General features: G+C 41.3%; 1 protein-coding gene across 1 annotated transcript in view; it reads right to left on the reverse strand.

Moving 5' to 3' along the window:
* The window catches only part of LOC134400120 (aminopeptidase Q-like), a 37,747-nt gene that overhangs the window by 16,523 nt on the left and 1,295 nt on the right, over positions 1–19,929 (reverse strand). The window contains exons 2-13 of the mRNA XM_063128408.1: positions 15,628–15,770; positions 14,395–14,570; positions 12,073–12,199; positions 9,823–9,974; positions 9,063–9,176; positions 8,232–8,366; positions 7,221–7,286; positions 7,042–7,107; positions 4,579–4,739; positions 2,960–3,036; positions 2,085–2,224; positions 2–57 (exon numbers count right to left, since the gene is read on the reverse strand). Coding sequence (XP_062984478.1) covers positions 2–57; positions 2,085–2,224; positions 2,960–3,036; positions 4,579–4,739; positions 7,042–7,107; positions 7,221–7,286; positions 8,232–8,366; positions 9,063–9,176; positions 9,823–9,974; positions 12,073–12,199; positions 14,395–14,570; positions 15,628–15,770 — 1,413 coding nt within the window. The remainder of the gene's footprint in view (position 1; positions 58–2,084; positions 2,225–2,959; positions 3,037–4,578; positions 4,740–7,041; positions 7,108–7,220; positions 7,287–8,231; positions 8,367–9,062; positions 9,177–9,822; positions 9,975–12,072; positions 12,200–14,394; positions 14,571–15,627; positions 15,771–19,929) is intronic.

Raw genomic sequence — 19,929 nt, forward strand, 5'->3', positions numbered from 1 at the left:
CCGTCTCAGTTCAAAAGCGTCTGCCATTAACTGCAACCTGCTGGCAACAGGAATTACCTAAAAGAGAATCCTGTGTTTAATGGATCTGAACAGCTCATTTTGAAGGCATTGCAGTAATCTAATTTGGAAGTTACCAGAGTATGGACAACTGAAGCTAGGTTATCCCTGTCCAGATAGGGGCGTAGCTGGGCCACCAACCGAAGTTGGTAGAAAGCACTCCGTGCCACCGAGGCCACCTGAGCCTCAAGTGACAAAGATGGTTCTAGGAGAACCCCCAAGCTACGAACCTGCTCCTTCAGGGGGAGTGCAACCCCATCCAGAACCGGTTGAACACCCCCCATCCGATCAGAGGAACCACCCACCAGCAGCATCTCAGTCTTGTCTGGATTGAGCTTCAGTTTATTAGCCCTCATCCAGTCCATTGTCGCAGCCAAGCACCGGTTCAGCACATCCACAGCCACACCTGATGAGGATGAAAAGGAGCAGTAGAGCTGCGTGTCGTCAGCGTACTGATGACAGCGCACTCCAAAACTCCGGATGACCGCACCCAACGGTTTCATGTACATGTTAAACAGCATGGGGGACAAGACCGATCCCTGCGGAACTCCATACTGAAGAGTCCACGGGGCCGAGCAATGTCCCCCAAGCACCACCTTCTGGAGCCGTCCCGCTAAGTAGGAGCGGAACCACTGCAATGCAGTGCCCCCCACTCCCAACTCAGCCAGACGTTCCAGAAGGATACCATGGTCAATGGTATCGAAAGCCGCTGAGAGATCAAGGAGAATCAACAAAGTCACACTCCCCCTGTCCTTCTCCCGACATAGGTCATCATACAGGGCGACCAAGGCTGTTTCCGTGCCAAAGCCGGGCCTGAAACCCGACTGAAATGGATCCAGATAATCAGTCTCATCCAAGAGTGTCTGGAGCTGGCCCCTCACCACCCGCTCAAGGACCTTGCCCAGGAATGGAACATTTGCTACCGGCCTGTAGTTACTAAGATTTTCCGGGTCCAAGGAAGTTTTCTTCAGGAGTGGTCTCACTACCGCCTCTTTCAGACGGTCTGGGACCACTCCCTCTCGTAGAGAGGCATTAATCACCTCCTTGGCCCAGCCGGCTGTTCCATCCCTACTAGCTTTTATTAGCCAAGAGGGGCAAGGATCCAGTACAGAGGTGGTTGCGCGGACCTGTCCAAGCACCTTGTCCACATCCTCGAGCTGTACCAACTGAAACTCATCCAAGATTACAGGACAAGACTGTACTCTGGACACCTCACTAGATTCACCTGCTATAACACTGGAGTCTAAGTCCTGGCGGATGCAAAAGATTTTATTCTGGAAGTGCCTAGCAAATTCATTACAGCGGGCCTCAGATGATTCTACCGTGTCCTTGGGACCAGCATGTAATAGCCCCCGGACAACTCTAAAAAGCTCCGCTGGGCGGCAAATTGAAGATTTAATAGTGGCAGCAAAGTATTGGTTTTTTTGCTGCCCTCAGTGCCCCTGAATATGCCTTACTATATTTGAGTATTGAGAATTGAGGTATTGTCATTCATGAACAAACACACACACACGGCACCATATCTCTAGCTGTGTATGTAACTTTTTCACCCCATGAAAAAGCCACCATAAGAACCCATGGTTTGTTTTAGGATTGCTGATACACAAGGTGGCTTGTTGTGCCATCGGAACCCAGCAGGGTGACCTCATCATGGGTTGTTGGGACTACAGAGCCACCTGGCAGAAGCATAGAAAATCCTGCTCCTTCGCGATATCGCTAGTACCACCACCATTCTCCCTCATCCCTTCTCAGTGCCCAGCCCAAAGAAAGGACCCTAGAAAATGCTTCAAATGCATTCATAACCTTTAATTCTTTATTTTCATTACTGCACAGGAGTGAATGACTGCAGCCAAACAGGACGACTGAGATGGGAAACAAGCAACAGCAAGCCCAAACGTCTGTCGGGTTAGCAAGGGAACAACCAACCCTTGGTGGCTTATTTGCAGAGTGGCTCAGCAAGATGTGTGAACCCCCTCACTCTCTTGTAGGGTTACGTCGTTGTATAATAATCATAGAAACCACCTTACCTTTGGGTCACTTTCAAGCACTTTAGCCAATCTCCTCCAATACATTTGGTCATAATTAATTCTATAGTAACCAGTCATGTTCACATTTAAAATAATCCAATCCTGTTCAGAGTCTGATATTTTCATTTCAGGAAATATTTCTGTGGGCAGCATGAAGGGAAAAAGTTGGCACATATTAAGGAGTTTTCATTTTCAAAGTGATCCCAGCCCCCTCCATAGATCGAAAGTAGGAAGAAACGGTGCCAGGAATTGTTTGGCAGCTACAATGATAAAATAAATGTCTACACTGATGTACAACTAATCGCAGTCTTTGCAACAAACTAAGGGACAATGCATCGTCATTCACAATTTATACAAAAAGAACAGAATCATTGCATGGTTACCTAGGCAAATTTTGTTGCCTTTTGCCTGCACCAAAATTACGATTCCCAAGTGGCATTGCTTAATGCATAGGCTAGCTGAAAGGGAATTTCACGAAGACAACACTTATAAGCCTGTTTAGAACACTAAAAAGGCAATATTATTTTGTAATCATTCTCCCATATGACTTATAATTGCAGCAAAATGCTGCAGTGTAGAATGCTCCTGGTTCCAGTTGCAATGCCCTCTTCCAGGATACTCCATTCTATCCCCATTTCCTCCAATTTTCTGACCTCACCCCCGCTAATAGTCAGCCAGCCTTTCATTGTCACATGGAACACTTTGGGGATGGGAGTGTTCCCCAAGCTTGAAAAGGGTAGAGACCCACTTCATAAACAGGAGAAATTAAAATAAATAGTTATTTGTGGATATTTTGGCTTTAATTTGTTTGTTACAAATATTCAAGGGTATATATCACTAAGAATAGAGATTTCCTTAAGGAAAATAATACTTACTGCTGCTCTTATCAAGCCATACTAAGGGTTGGGGCACTCCATTTTTTATCCAAGAAATTGGAATCATCCATGTCTTACTTAATGAAAAACAAAAATGGATAATTATTTCTGAAATGTAAGAAAAATAAAGTGTTGAAATGGTATCAAATAATGTACATTTTTGGAAAAAATACTGGAAATACCGCTTTATAGTTTTAAATGTGCAATTCAAGTTGCATCAAGACCTAAAGAATACTCATCTTAATAATTCTGGGCGTAAGTTAGATATGATTAATTAGAACTTGAGCTTTGGTGTGTGCTTGAATTCCCTTGATTTCATTTTGCATTCAAGCTTGACTACTATTTTCTGGAAACTACCCATGGATGACAATTCCAATATGCATGTGGGTTTTCTCACTTCTGGGAGTTCAGAGCCCAGTAAGCACATGATAAACCTTTATTTTCCATAGCTGACAACTGGGAAGCCACAGCACATGGCTCACATCAGAAGCACAGCATCCACTCTGCTGGACTGCAGCATTTACATGGAAGCAAGTTCCATGGATTTCAACAGACTATGGTTTCATGTAATGGGCATAGAGATAAGCAAGAGCTATTAAGCACACCAAACATAAGAACATGAGAAGTGCCATGTTGGATCAGATCGAGGATCCATCTAGTACAGCACTCCGTTCACAGTGGCCAACCAGCTGTTGACTAGGGACCAACAAAACAGAACATGATGCAACAGCACCATCCCACCCATGTTCCCCAGCAACTGATGTACTATATATAGGCCCACTGCCTCAGATACTAGAGATAGCACACAACCATCAGGGCTAGTAGCCATTGATAGCCTTCTTTTCCAGGAATGTATCCAACCCCCTTTTAAAGCCCTCCAAAGCACTACATCTTGTGGTAGTGAGTTCCATAATTTAACTATGCACTTTTCAATTGAAACATGACATTCCATTCCCAAGGATAAAAATATGCCATATCTATGCTTTTTCCAGCTCTCAGCCCACACATGCAAACTATTCTGTACTTTATAGCATATGTACTATAAAGTGTTTTGCGTCAACCAGTGGAAGACTCTTGTTGTGACATCTTTTGGTTCAACTAGCAGAGACAGTAGTTGGGCTTTGGTAAGATTATTTATTTATTTAAAGCATTTTTATAGTGCCACCTCACCATTTCTGGTATCGTGGCGCTTTACAATCACATATAAAACACTAACACTTTCATTTAGACCTACATATTCAACAATTCTTTCTTAAAATTAGATTATTTCCAGAAATTAGCACCAAAGAAGCACCAATGATTTCAGAGGTCCTTCCTGCTTAGTACTTTTTAAAAGTCAGATTTCCTTTGCCAAAATAAGATTTTTACACTAGTTTCCTATTTAGTACTAACCATTATTTGCTGTGATACCTGATGTGGATTTCGAAGTCTGACAAGAGAGCAAGCTTTCATGTTAGAAAGTCATACCAATCATAGATTTATATTAGAAAGCAGTATCAAATTATGGATTGTACTTTAAAGGGAGAATTGCCTGAAGTGGGCAAAATAAATTTCTACAGTTCAAACCTCCGCATCAGTACTAAATGTTTTCTAAACTATATGTACTAAAGAAGACATACTTTGTATTGTTTTTTCTTTTTGCAGTATAAAACTTTTCCTGACTGATGTTCCCAGTGGAAAAATTTACAGTTAGGAGTGGAAAGCCTCTCTGGCAGGTCCAAGAGTCCATTATAACTTTTACTGGTGCCGGCAACTGAAGATCATTCTGTTCATCTATTACCTTTAAGAAAAGTTCTGGATTAGAGCACAGCTTGCTTGATATAATTTTAACTGTATTTTTGCACTTACACTAACATCAGGAATTTCAGATACCATAAGCCAGTCGATAGACAAGTAATCCCATTTTTGTGGAGCATTTAATAGGTCGCACAATGAGGCAATTCAGTACACTCAGGAGATAAGGGTTTACATGACCCTGACCCAAAGCAGCAGCTAGGACTCTGACACAGAAAAAAAGAGCCATCTGGATTAGGAGGACCAGTATAATGTGGGAGTGGTGATTCTAGACCTGGGTCCTAACACAGAGGGTGAGCCAATGCCTAGTATCATGCAGAAGTACTTTGAGTCAGATCCTCCCATACTGGGACCTTCAGAGACAGCATCTAAGGAGCCAGATTTCCCTGAGGAGCTTGTCCCTATAAACCAGTGGACTAAAGCATCCTAGGGCCTGCTCACTAGCCCTGGTCACACACAAGGAGAAATCTCACAGAGAGAGAACTGCAAAACTCCAGGCCATAGAACTACATCTTTAAGACTCTCTGCTCTTCAGAAGGGGAAGAGCCCTGGAAAGTCTATTTCAATGTCAGCTCCAGACTTACTCTATGTCAGAGCAAGTTGCCTGACAGGAGCTATCCAAGGTCCTGAAACTCCATCTTGACTCAGCCTCCTACTTGCCCGAGTATGGGCCAACCTACACATTATACATAAATAGCAACTATGCCAGGGTGTGTGTATGTGTGTGTGTGTTTTAACAAAATACAATGTGTGGCGGAGGGAAAGATTTTCATCAGAAACGAAGGGAGTTTTAACTAAATGGAGTTTTATTCCTAAGATTCTTCGCACCAGGAAATGTGTGTGTGTGTGTGTGTGAGAGAGAGAGAGAGAGAGTCAATTTTTGTTGGGAACACAGCTGCAGTCTTCATGAAAATCAGTCTCCCTAGTATTAAATAAAGAGAAAGAAAACAAAACAAAGGCATCTTAAAGTATTCACCATGCCCAGTGAGCTTCCATTTATGGTCAGGGCAGCACAAAGATTCACAGATGTTGTTTTGAAATTTTATTACTCTCATCTGCAGTACACTTCTCATGCGAGTAGACCCTTTGCTTGCCTATTAAATGAATTAAAAAGCCCAGAAAACTAAAATATTATCTAGCTGGGTCTCAAGCAGCTTAAGAATGGTCATTCATCACAGCTCAATGACAACGTAGTATCTCAAAGAATTCTGTGTGTGGTGACCCTAAAACTAAGAAAACAGGGGATACAGTTGGAGCCAATAACCTCATGATAATGGAAACATGGCCCAGGGCATTGCAGGAGATGATAGCTATCACGACAGCACTGGTCTCATTGCAAAGCGAGAGAGACATTTTCCTTAACCATGCACAGTATAGTAGTCAGGAACGATCCAGGGAGAATTAGGAAATCAGCTGACAGACAGCATTTACGGGCTAGAGGCAGCTGGGGCAGGAAACATTGTCCCAGAGCTCAAGTAGGTGCCTGAAAGCTGAAGGTAGGAGGAAGAGAAGGAAAGCCACTGCTCTTTTAACCCTTTCCTACTGACTTCGGAGCTGAACAGGAGCCACAGGAGCCCTGTGCTCCCTACTAAGTCATATCACAACTTCCCACAATTATACTGTAATATGTGACAGGGCCCAGGGAATCAGACTGCCAGTCTCAGGTAGGATGCTGATTTAAATAATGTTTGAAATTGGGTGGTAACTTCCTTCTGCAGGGCAAAACCTCCTCTTCTGTTTAGTACATGGGTGGGAAACTGGCAGTATATTGTTAGACTCCAACTCTTAGCAGTACCAGCAACCATGTTGAATGAACAGGGATTGTGAGAGTTGTTGTCCATCCCCACCTCCGGACTAGTACATCCAATGAAGTCATTGATATAACCAAAGAATTTTTCTTATATCAAATATTAGCACTATCAGTTGTAGCAAAAATGTTCTTTATGAGAAACATCTTATTGGTTTCAAATTAGTATGTTGCTCTCCAGTGCACCCCGTTTTGCTGGCTGCTGACACATGAGTGCCCACATCACAGACTTTTAAATTAGTTGTTGATTAATGGCGAATGAACAAGATACCAAGAATGAGCAGAGGCAAGGACGTGAAGCCTGACTTGGAAGCAAGTCAACGAAGCTTCTGGAGGAGGAGAAAGCCCTTTGATCATGCTGATCTCTTAGCCCAGACTAGTACAACAGCCAGGCACAAAGTCTGAGATTGCTGGTTCAAACCTCTTTTAAGGCCAATTGTTATAGTAACAGTATTAGCAAACAAGTACAAGTTTTAAGCACCTTTTGAATGTGATTCCACAGATCATCCTGGACAGCATTTGAGAAGGAAAATGCATTCAGATAAGACTGCAATAAAACAAGCATCATAATTACTCAGTTCTTACTGACAATACATTAAAAAAAAACTACGTCAAATTTTCAAAATTCAAACTGTTGGTGAAGTCGTTTCTTAAACTCACACTGAGTGCTTTTATAAACAGTCTTTCTGTCATAAAGCTGGAAAGCATCCGGACGATGGCAGCCCCCTAAGATACATATTTTTTAAAGGATAACAGCTTTATTAATTATGCAAGACTGACATTACATTCAATGTTTCCTTATTAAACACACAGATATACTATACAAAGTTCTCCCACCCCCAAACCATTCTCCATATGCATACTTTTTGTTTTCGAGTGATTATTTTTATATATAATAATATTTAAAACTTGAAATATTCCTCCCCAAAGTAGAAAGCTAAAATCTAGCATGCAAAACTATTATGTGGCCTTTAAAAATCAGAATTTTTTATGTGGATATTTGAGGGCAAGTACATTTTTTTTATTAAGGGCAGAAAAACATACTTAGCATAGCATTAAGATTTTTCCTCATGTTTCTAAATCCAGTGTAAAGGTTAAAAATGATGCCGTGGAGAATAAAGAAGCATTTGCCTATCAATTCTGAAATGTTCTAATGGCATCTGGAAATCATGTCTTCTACTCTGGAAATCCTTCTCTCCTAATCCAGATATTTGACATGTTCTGTTTTCACAGTGGTAAAGAAAACGTGTTTCCCATGTGGTCAGAGCCCCCTATGCAGCATCCCAACAACTTGGATCAAACTGTCTGCATAGGTGTTTCCCCTCTCCTCCTTTATCAGCAGGGGCACGAAAGGCATGGGCACATGGATTGTGGGCTTCAATCTTTGGAGGAAGTGGAAAGCTTTACGCCTACAACTTGGAAACTGATATGAAGGGTGCACATTTCTGTGCCAATTAGTTCTTCCCCACTTATCTCTTTCTGAGTATGGTGATTTCTTATACGGACTCCCATTCTCTTAAAGGCTTCACCATTCACTTCAACAGAGGGAGTAGATTCCTTTTTTCTCATGTTATGCAAAAAGTGACAATCCCATGCTGCCTTTTTTTCAAATTGTATGTACAATATTCTTGGACCATAATGTATTGGAAAAGATTTATTTGCTAGCTTTACCTTCTTGTATGTTACAAGACCAAACAGTTCTGATATTGTTTGACGATCTTCTTTTGTGTCTGATAAAGACTGATTATCTATTTCATCATCCATCTCCAACATAAATAATGTAATCTCAGAGATAAAGATCAGATCCTGAAAATAACCATGAAATACCAATATTTACTAAAACAAGATTAACTTTCAAACAACTGCTAGATTATATTCCTAACCCTTTCCTATTAAAAACCCTTCATTGAGTCTTTGTGTCCATATCCCATTCAAGGGAACGCTAAAAATATGCTAAAAATCTATCACAGAAAAATATGATCTGGAATGGAAATTTCAAAAGACCAGGGTATCGCACACAGATTTTACCTGCGATCTGCGATATACAATCAGCATGGATCAGATCAGTAATAGCACTTAGAACATCAGTGCAGAGATAACATCAAGGCATTGCTGCAGCTACCGAAGAGCACATCACTAGGAGATAATTTATAGGCATCCTGATATCAATAGTTAGATTAGGGACAACCTACAGACTTTGATAGGGAAATGCAAGGCTCCTGGCAGAGAGCAAAGGGTTAGTTCTCACAAACAGCAGATAAAGTAAGTAAGATGAGGTACAATCTGGAGGTAGAAGCTCACTTGAGAGTAAGCATGTTAGCACTGTCAAGAGCAGGGAGAAGGTGGGGCTGGGCCCAGTCTGATGGCAAAGTCATACACTGAGAGCATTTTGTCAGAGAACACTTCAAAACCCACAGTACAGCTCCCATTAAAGCCAAGGCATTGAAAACAGCAGTATAGTTTGGATAAAACATCTATGAAAAATGCTTATTTCATACCTACCAGGGACACTGTGGGATCAATGTAGTGTGAACCTACATATTCAAAGTAAGATGCAAATCCCTCCTTAAGCCATAAGTCGTTCCACCATGTCATGGTAACCAGATTTCCAAACCACTAAAAATAGGAGAAGAAAAGAGTATTGAAATTACATTTAACTGCTATTGTCATTTCTCTGAAAAAAAAAGAGTTCATGCCTTTACACTGAGGGTGCCCACTGTGGCACCTGCAGGTGCCATGGCACCCACAGATATCTTGAATGGTGCCTGTGGGCAATCACAAAACTCCCCCCCAGCAGTTACTTTTAATATATGTACATGGACTTGAATATATCCATAGGTCCATCAGCTCACAGAATTCCCCAGCTTAGTTGATAAAAGGCGCTCTTGAAAGAAAGGACACTCACACAAACTCCTTGGCCACCTCATAAGTAAGGTAGCTAGCTGGGGAACGCTGGGTGTTGAAGGACTTCTTTTTGTCTAAATATGCATAGGATTGGCCCCTAAGAATTCATTATGACATGGCAAATAAATACAAATGATACATAAATAGCTATAAAACATAAAAACTGCTTTCCATCAGCGACCCACCACATGTCTCTTCTACATGTTAAGATATGTTACACCTGAACACATTTTAAGATACCTGGCAGTTCTCATGATTGATTTTCACTTTAAATTTCAACTACGCACCTACTGTTTATTATGAAAATATCAACTTCATGTTAAAGAGAAATAGAAGTACAGAACATTTTGCCACATGCCTGATGTGCTGTCTCATGGGAAACAATTCGCTGAATCCAAATTTTCCTGTCTGTGAATTTATCTTCTGGGCGATACGATAAGGCATTTTCCTGGAAAGTCATTAGCCCCCAGTTTTCCATAGCACCTGACATATTCGGTAGTGCAATCAGATCTATGTTGGTTTAAATAGAGGGGATAGGGAAAGAGGCAGCTTTAATAATATAATATTTAGCATGCTTTCACAAGTATTATTTTATTTATTTATTTATTTATTTATTTTTATTTATTTATTACATTTCTATACCACCCAATAGCCGAAGCTCTCTGGGCGGTTCACAACTCTGCTTACCCGACAATCTTTCAAGATTTTCAGTGGCTAAAAACAGTATTATTAAAACAAAGATTTCTTTTGTGTGAGTCTGCCCATTTACTGTGTTTTTACTGTAAAAAGTCTCTTTAATTATCTCAATATTGCTATTAATACATGCATGACATATAAAATGATTTGAATTTCTTTTGGAAACTGATTTATTTCCTATCAAATTGAATGGGAATAGTCAGAGGGGGGGAAATGAAAGGAAGTTATATCTAGTAATGGCACCACACTCCTAGTGAGGGGAGGCATTTTCTTTGGATTCTCCGCAGGCCATAAAAGACAATCACAGGAACAGGAGCACCACAGAGCTGGAGAGAAGCTTTAACGTCATCTCCATGAGCTGCACCTCAGCAAAACACAAATTACAGAGCAAACCTATGGCAGGGTAGGGAAGATTTCATGGCAAAGCTATTGCCACTTCCTAATTCCTGCTGGCTCAACACAGCCAGGGCAGGAGGTGGGTGTGACTTTTCCTTACCTTTCCTGCCCATTTTGGTCAGTGGGAGGGAATAAACTATGTCAGCCCCAGAATTGGCACAGTTGACGATTCCTTTTGGAGGGTGTCTGTGTCAGGGGTGCAAGGATTCAGCCACTCTCCAGCCACTCCTTACATGCCCCATTTCCCTCTCTCACACTGTAGTGAATTTGTAAGAGAGCAGAAATATGGACTTCATAGAGTTCCAAAATCCTGCTCAGAGACCTGTGTAGCTTAACAGTGAACAGATTTTAGTAGGCTTTAGCTGACAAGAGCAGGCCTCATTCTCTGGATGGGCCTCCTCTCATAGTTATGTCATCCTTTTCTCATAGAGTCTTATCTCAAGATGAGCTGGGAGATTTTCACTCCTAACAAGGCACCAAGGAAGGCAATTAATTTCCAAAGCTGAGATGCTTTGGGAACCTGCGATAGGCACACACACCAGCTTCTTCTGGGAGAGGGGCGGGATGCAGCCTGTCAGCTCCTGAGCAGAGGAGCCTATAAGATTCAATGCACAGGCTTCATGCTTCAGCCTTGCTTCAGGAGGTGTGGCTCAAAAGTATGGCTTCCGTCTATTGTGCCCCTCCCCGATAGACACCCAGCTATGAGAGCTTGATTAGATGGAAAGAGGTGCTAACTTTCTTTGCATGTATTTATTTTGCATTTATTCTGCATAGACTGACATCTCTTTGCACAAGTGACTTTGTATTACAGTTTCTGTTCTTACCATTGTCTCATACTCTGTTTTTATTGTACATCACTTAGGGTGAAATCTTCTGCATGTTTAGACAGAAAAAGGTCCATCAGCTCACAGAATTCCCCAGCTTAGTTGATAAAATCTTGATAACCAAAAGAACCTGATTGATGACTTGGATCTGGCAGAACCAAAACCCAGCTCACCACACACACACACACCCCACAAGCAGAATAGCACCAGCAGAAAAGGTACTGTCACTCTGGTGGGCCTCTCTGTTTGCCAACTGAGCAGCATCCAATAGCCCCTTAGCTGGGCTTCAGCCATCTTTAGAAATGCACCCTGGATAGGTTTCTCCTAAATTGTATATTTATTTATTTATTGCATTTCTATACCGCCCACTAGCCAAAGCTCTCTGAGCTTGAAACCACTTTAAGGACCATTTTAATAGATAGGTCTTTAAAATAATATAATATGATAAATAGTGTCTTGTAAGATGTAGGCCTTTAGCTAGAAGATGTCACACCACAAAACTGGTTAGTTTCTAGAGTTTTTGCTTAGCTTTACTGTTCCCCAATTATTTTATAAATGACTAAATCAAATCCAGGGGAGTTGGGGTAGATAAAACAGCATTTCCAAGGACCTATTACACAATTGCAAGCACCAACAATTATTGTCAGTTTTAAAACATTGAAGTGTTTTTTTAATTTACAAAACAAACTTACCAGTTTTTGAAAGAGTGTAACTAATGTTAAGTAAATCTTCCATATATGAAAAGATTTGTCCAGTGACATTTAAAGCATAGTCAGCAAATCCATTTTGAATTGCATCCTTCATAGCCCAAATGCGTATCTATCAGTATGCATAGAATTAGTTATTTCAGACAGAAGAAGAAAAATATGTGAACACAGTTTAAAGGTGGACTTACACACACAAACCCCATTTTTGCCTCAAAATTAGTGCAAGGGATGGAAGTCATTATCAGGGCAGAAATGTTGGACAGGGGGCTTAACCCATTCACTGCCTAATCACTCCTCCTCTAGGTGGCATTTTCCTAGCACAAGGTGCTAGGAAATGCCAAATGTCCCTCTGGCATTTATGCTATTATCCCCTGCTGCACTATTTAACATCTATAGGAAGCTGTCATCTGATGACACTGTAATGTCTGAATCAAGCCATGGACATGTGCCTGAATGCTGTGGTGGGGTGGATGAGGGCCAATGAACTGAGTCTGTAATTTCTCATGAATAGGGCTTAATTTTTTTTTATTTTTTTTTAAATGCAACACAGTGGTAATGAGGGCTATAACAGGCTGCAACTGAGCTCCGCGTGGGGCTCAGGAAGCTCTAGCCATGTACTCCTTCAGTTTCAACCCAACCAATTTAAACCTAGAACATTGTTCTACCAGCTCCAGTGTCTTGTATTCCTGAACCTGACTTGTGAGTGAATCTCCATGCTAATGGCCTTGAATTTCTGCTCAACTCTGCTTCTTGGACAGCATATCATTTCTGACTAGTTATGTGTGTTTTGACCTTGGCTGCACCTCTCTTCTGGAAGCCACCTAATTGCCTTGTAGTACTGTGCTTGACCATTTCTCTGTGTAACTGATTCATAATACTGTACTTGACCATTTGTCCACTTAACTTCTAGCCTACTAGAGTCGTTCAGGTATTTGCCTAGCTTAGAGTCTTACCCACCCAAAGCAGGACATAAATGCAATACCTGAAGGCAGATTTAGTATTAAAGTGTGGAATTAACTTTTACTCTCTCAACATGAAAATGAGGAATCCTCCTTTAAAGGCAGCCTAAAAATAATTTAAAATTCGCAAATAAAACATTTTTAAAATTATTTTCCTTCTGTAAACAAAAAAAAATTACATTTAAAGTTTTAAAATGTGAAGTCTTATCATGGAATAGATAAAATTGCTTTGTAGAGCAAATTCTGACTGCACCTGTCTTAAGTCAATTAGAGGGGCACTGTCTAGGAATGTGTGTGTGGAAGAAGGGAATAATAAGGAGGCTAAGCCCTCAAAGTGAATGCACCATCAAAGGCTCTCTGTGGTGTACTCTACCTGTCTTCCCCTCCATGGAGGTGAACTGAGGAATGATGTTTATTCCTTTTTTTATACTGCCCATCAGCAAAAAAGGCGTGGGATGGTAAGAATTAAAAGTTAAAGGAATAAAGTATAAGAACAGAATTATGGGCTTGATCATATTTAGCCAGACTGAAGTCAGTAGAACTTAAGTTAATCTGTCTAATTGAAGAATAACGAAGTCTGGATCCATCTCATAAGACATAACATCTTAAACAGTTAAAACAATATTAGAATCGAATGCTGAGGCTATTTTGCTTCATCTAGAGAGAAGGGGGGGCTTCCCTTCCTCATAACTTGGTAAACTGGCTTTGGAACAATAGTACTCACAATGCATAAGGGACATTCAGGGTAAAAGTACAGTTCGTGAGGGCTCCTGGGGTGGGGAAAGCAGTCTCCTAACAAACTCATTAACGATTCTCTCCTGAAGACTGGTAGTGGGTCCAGTTGTACTGTGGTTGGGCAAATCCTGATATGGCGCAAGCCAATTCTCACTATAACTGAGGCAGTGGGGGATGTTGCACATTATCGGTTGGATCCAGATTTAAGACGGATCAACTGCGCTAGCAAAAACAGACTTCTCCACCCCTCCTCGCCACGTCAGCCCTTCCTGACACCCGAAAATGCTAGAGTCAGGGGACTCTGCTGAATGGGGTGAATTGTGGTAAAGGGGAAGGGAGCACCCCAAAATCAGACGTAGGGAGCTTCCATGAGAGAAGCCCCTCTACTCACAGAATGCAGATCCTGGATCCAACCCCTATTTCCAAGGCATATGCTATTATACTATTAAATATTACCTTATTTGTTTACAAGTTTTATCTGCTGCCCCAAATAACAGAGTTTTCTGGGTGGGTTACACTAAAAACATAGGACTATATTGTAGAGCATAAAACCCAGTCACAGATGCAAGTATGTACTGTTAAAGTCTATAATAAATTCAACAGCCTCATTCACCTCATTGCCCCTCTCAGTTCTGGAGACATGATCAAAGTTACAGACCACAAAAGCAGTGAGGTATATGGACATTTTTGGTGTTGTTTCAAATGTTGTGATAGTCCATTTTATCGGCGTAGTCCCATTCGTCAATCCACTCAATGTGCTCTCATTCACATCTTTATACTCGGATACATCTATAAATATAATTAAATATATATATATATATTAGGTATTAATATCAAAATTATTTTATTCTGTATAGATGACAGAATTGGGTAAATACATACAATGCACAGTTTTTACTGATTTTAAACCCTGCAAGTAGTCCTCTCTCATGCATACACAAATGTATGCTCACACATGATAACATATTCATGCTGCATGCTTGCTAGGATGTCAGAAGTGATATTTTGCTTCTGCCAGTTATATTTCAATGTTCTTTGGCTGAATAGTGGGAATTATATTATTTAAGATTGTACTTTGTTTCAGTAGGAAAAAAAATCATGAGTTCTAGCTGATACTCAAGCCCTGTAACTCCTACCCTTCTACACATAAAAGACATTTGTTTGTCAAGTTCTCTTGGAGTCTCTAGACAGCAGAAGGAGCTCCAGAAGGCCGAAATGATGCTCAGGATCCTGTTAGGAAATGGAACTGGGAAGCATGCTACTTTTGAGGTGAGAGGTGTGTGGAAGCCTGTTCGGTGGAACTCATTTGTACTGCCTCCATTTCCCACTCAGGGGTATTATGAGGATCAATAATATAAATGTTTACCTGCAAATTCTCACTCTCAGTGGTAGCAGGGAAAAATAGTCATCAAATACGGGACAAAACTTTCTCTTGGCTACAGGCAGGTCAAGTTGACAGGACACAAAGGAACGGGCTATCCAGTTTGCCAGACTGGCCCTGCCTGGCTATCAGGTAGCAGAGTTTTGCTGGTGCTTGTAGTCAACTCACCAAAACTAAGAGAGAATCTGTCCCAGATGTGATGATTGCCTCTCCCTGGCACCCCTGGAGAACAGGAACATAAATCATTTGATAAGCCAAACTCAGGAGGATGACAAAAACAAAACAAAGAAGTATCAGGGCTGGACACATCTTTCAGATTCCTAGGTGCCAGCATCAAATTTTTGAGGCACCTGGAGGATCAAGTGCTTGGGATTTTTCCAAGCCTCCCTATAGCAACTATAATAGCAACAACATTAGTAAGAATAGTGCTATTGTTTCTACTAGTAGGACCATTTTTCAACTTACCTATGACTGGCATGTTGGAAAGGGCTACATAGCTTGGATGGTGAACAATACTGATGTTAAAGGTGGCTTTCATAGCAGGCTCATCAAAGCATGGGTAAACAGTCCTTGCAGCTGTTGGTTCTAGTTGTGATGCAATCAGCCACCTAAACAGAGGGTAAGAATAAGGCTAAACTCAGTCACCCTGACCCAGTATTGGCATGCATACAATAAGGTATTGCTGCATGCACCATTCTGCATCCCAATCCAGTTAGCTGAAGATATGCATACATAAGCTCATTCAAACCTATTAGCTTTTGGGATGAAGAAAACAAAAACATTCGACATCTGAACAAGGTGCTAGGAAAATGCCAACTAGAACACTAAATATAAATTACTAATGCAAAAAAGCCTTCATGGCTGAGGTTCTCAGATATATATATATATATATATATATATATATATATTTCTAGTTGTGTGGCAGCATAAGCACGTGGCTTAGTGTGTTGTCTGAACAATCTCATTAAGGTTTAGAATGGTTTGTTGTGAGAGAGAGACACACACACAGCTTTAAGAGTATCTATTTTAGCTCCTACATGAGCCCCAAGTGAAACCTCTTCCCATATCTTTCTTACTGTTGGCCTTGGAGCTGAGACTGTGTGTCATGCAGCTCTACAGAAGTTAGTGTTTTCTCATGTATTGTAGAAATAAACATCTTGTGACAGTACTTGAATCTATTGTGTATTGCCTGTAGAGCAGAAGGGCCATTACAGGGGTGAAGGGGGTCATGGAAAGAATGGAAGGTTTCAGCTGTAGGTGGGAAGTCATTGTCTGGACACCAGTTCTACCCAATGAGAAACAGCAGAGGGGTAGACCTCTCGTTTGGATTACTGCAATGCGTTATACGTGGGGCTGCCTTTGAAAACGGTCCGGAAGCTTCAGCTGGTACAAAACAGGGCAGCCCGTTTACTAACAGGGACTGGCTGGCGAGATCACATTACGCCAGTCCTTTAACAACTTCATTGGCTGCCAGTCCAGGTCCGGGCCCGATTCAAAGTGCTGGTATTGACATTTAAAGCCCTAAACGGTTTGGGGCCAGGTTATTTGAAGGAACGCCTCCTCCCATATGTACCTACCCGGACCTTAAGATCATCTACAGGGGCCCTTCTCCGTGAGCCCCTGCCAAAGGAAGTGAGGCAGGTGGCTACTAGGAGGAGGGCTTTCTCCGCTGTGGCACCCCGGTTGTGGAATGAGCTCCCCAGAGAGGTCCGCCTGGCGCCTACACTGTACTCCTTTCGTCGCCAGCTGAAGACCTTTTTATTCACTCAGTATTTTAACACTTAATTTTAACTTAAATTTAAATTATACTGTTTTAACTCTGTATTTTAACCTTATATCAATTTTGCTGCGTGGTTTTATCCTGGTTGTGCTTTTTATATTGTATTTTGTATTTGTATTTTTAACTTGTTGGTTGTTTTATGATGATTTTAATTTTTGTGAACCGCCCAGAGAGCTTCGGCTATTGGGCGGTATAAAAATGTAATAAATAAATAAAATAAATAAATAAATAAATAAATACAAATTTCTCAGAGGCTCCATCTACCTATGTTGGTACAACTGGTGCCCAGGCTTTATCGCTGCTCAGTCACGTGATCTACCAGAAATGGTTGACCTGTTCTCTGATGCTATTAGGGCTTCTTTTTAAAAAAAATGGCAATCATACACACAATGTTCAGTTCAAGGAAAAGTATATAATTCCAGAAGAACTTTGCTGTACTTGAAAATTCATGTCATACAAAAGTTGTATAGTTAGCTAAAGAGTGGCTGGCAATGTGAATAAAGTGTGTATTCCAGGCTCCTCGGGACCCTAAAACCTGATCAAGCATGCTCATTCTCTTTCCACTGCTAAAGATACTCCCCGCAGTCTATAGAGCTGCCTTTCCCAGCCTGGTACCCTTCTTATGTTTTGGACTTCAATTCCAATCAGCCCCAGCCAAGATAGCCAATGGTCCAAAATGCTGTGGTTGTGTCCTAAAACATCCAGAGGACATCAGGATGAGGAAGACTGTTCTAAAGAGTGTTCACAAATGTTTCCAGGTGAAGGAAATCATTCCAGGATGAGGCATGTGAAGTTGTCAATGTATTTATTTATTTCATTTACAATATTTATATACCACCCCACATTCAGAAGTTCAGAGCAGTGGACAAAATAAAATAGAATAAAAACAGAATAAAACAAATTAAAGTACATTTTTAAAAGAAACAAAGTGCAAAATAAACCGCAGCTGGTCATCAAGGGAAGGCTTCCTGGAACAACAACATTTTCATGAGGCACCAAAAGGAATACAAAGTTGGCATCTGCCTGACCTCCAGAGGCAGGGAATTCCATATGAAGGGGTACACCACCACAATGAAGACTCTTGCCCTGGTGGACTCCAATCAGACTATATGTCTAAGGTGGAACCACCAGGAGCATGTCCTCAGATGACCTCAGTGACCGGACGTGTTGATAGGGGAGAATCGCTCTCTCAGGTATCCTGGTCCCAAGTTGTTTAGGGCTTTGCCCTAAACAAGCACCTTAAACCTGGCCTGGTAGCCAATAGGCAGCCAGTGCAGTTCCCTCAGCAAAGGAGTTACATGCTGGAAAGGAGCAGCTCTGGACAACAGCCAAGCTGGAGCATTCTGCAATAGCTCCAGCTTCTGGAGCAGCTTTAAGGGTAGACTCACATGGAGCACGTTGCAGTAATCCAGTCTTGAGGTTACTAATGCCTGTACCACTGTGGCCAAGCTGTCCCTGTCCAGGAGAGGCCGTAGTTGGCGAATCAGCCGAAGCTGGTAAAAGGCACTCTGAGCCACCATGGCCACTTGAGCTTCCAGCGACAGAGATGGATCTAAAAGTACCCCCAAACTATGAACCTGATCTTTCAGAGGGAGCGCAACCCCATCCAGAACAGGCAATGAGCCTATCTCCCGGACTTGGGAACCACTCACCAACAGGGCTTCTGTCTTGCAAGGATTCAGTTTCATTATAAAGCCAGTGATGCCATAAAATATACATTATGATATTCTTAAGACAGCTATGCTGTGTTTACGTATCTGAGTTTTTCTATCTCTTGTTGCTCTATGTGTTTTTAATCTCTCACTCCAAATAAAGTTCTGTTGGAGTTCATGATGCTTCTTGAATATAACATTCCTCTATATTAGTGCTGTTCAATTCTCAGGGTCATAGGCTTCTAAATGTCATGGAGTGTTATGCTAAGCAACAAAGAGCACATACAAGAAAAATACCCAGGTGTGTTGTAGCAGTGAAGCTTTGCCCGCTGTGAAGATTTGCTCACCCCTGGAAAAATTCCAGCAGACGCTCATGGAAGCAGCCAAAAACCATGTGAATCTGCTCACCATGAGGCAGCATCAAAATGTCTTTATAAACTTCCTTGGACTTCAGGAAAACTGATATTAATACAGTCAGAGCATGATAAGTAAGAGTCTATGGAAGGAAAAACAGCAGAAAGAGGAGTTCAAGAGGTGGGAATGATTATCAAATTTGCAGATGACACAAAATTGGGTAGGATAGCTAATACCATAGAAAACAAACAAAATTCAAAATAATCTTGGTAGGTTAAAAGACTGGGCAGAAAACAACAGAATGAAGTTTAATAGACAAAGGCAAAGTTTAATAGACAAAGGCAAAGAATGAAGTTTAATAGACAAAGGCAAAGTGTCACAAACTGAATATGAGTCAGCAGTGTGATATGGCTGCAAAAAAGGCAAACACAATTTGAGGTTGCATCAATAGAAGTGTAGGAGAGAATCTCATGCTAGTCCTACAAAGAGCAGACCCATTGAAATGAATGAGACATGAGTTAGTCACAACTCGCTTGTCCCATTCATTTCAATGGGTCTATTCTATGTAGTGCTAACATTGAATACTATCCATAGTTTCAAAATCATGGGAAGTGATCATTTCACTATACTCTAGACTGGTTAGACCTCTCTTTGAATACTGTTCTGGACACCACACTTTATAAAGGATTCAGATAAATTGGAACGAGTTCAGAGGAGGGCAACAAAGATGGTCAGAGGACTAGAAATTAAATCTTACAAGGAACTTAATATTGAAGGAAATAGGTATATTTACTCTAGATAAGACTGAGGGGGTGGGGATACCATTCAAGAACTCAAAATAAGAAGACCGTGCTGGATCAGTGGAAGGGTCCATCTAGTACAGCAGTCTGTTCACACAGTGGCCAATCACAAGCAGGACATGGTGCAATAGCACCCACCCACTCATGTTCCGTAGCAACTGGTGTATATAAGCTTACTGCC

The sequence above is a fragment of the Elgaria multicarinata genome, chromosome 6 (genome assembly GCF_023053635.1).
Source record: "Elgaria multicarinata webbii isolate HBS135686 ecotype San Diego chromosome 6, rElgMul1.1.pri, whole genome shotgun sequence".
Lineage (NCBI taxonomy): Eukaryota > Metazoa > Chordata > Lepidosauria > Squamata > Anguidae > Elgaria > Elgaria multicarinata.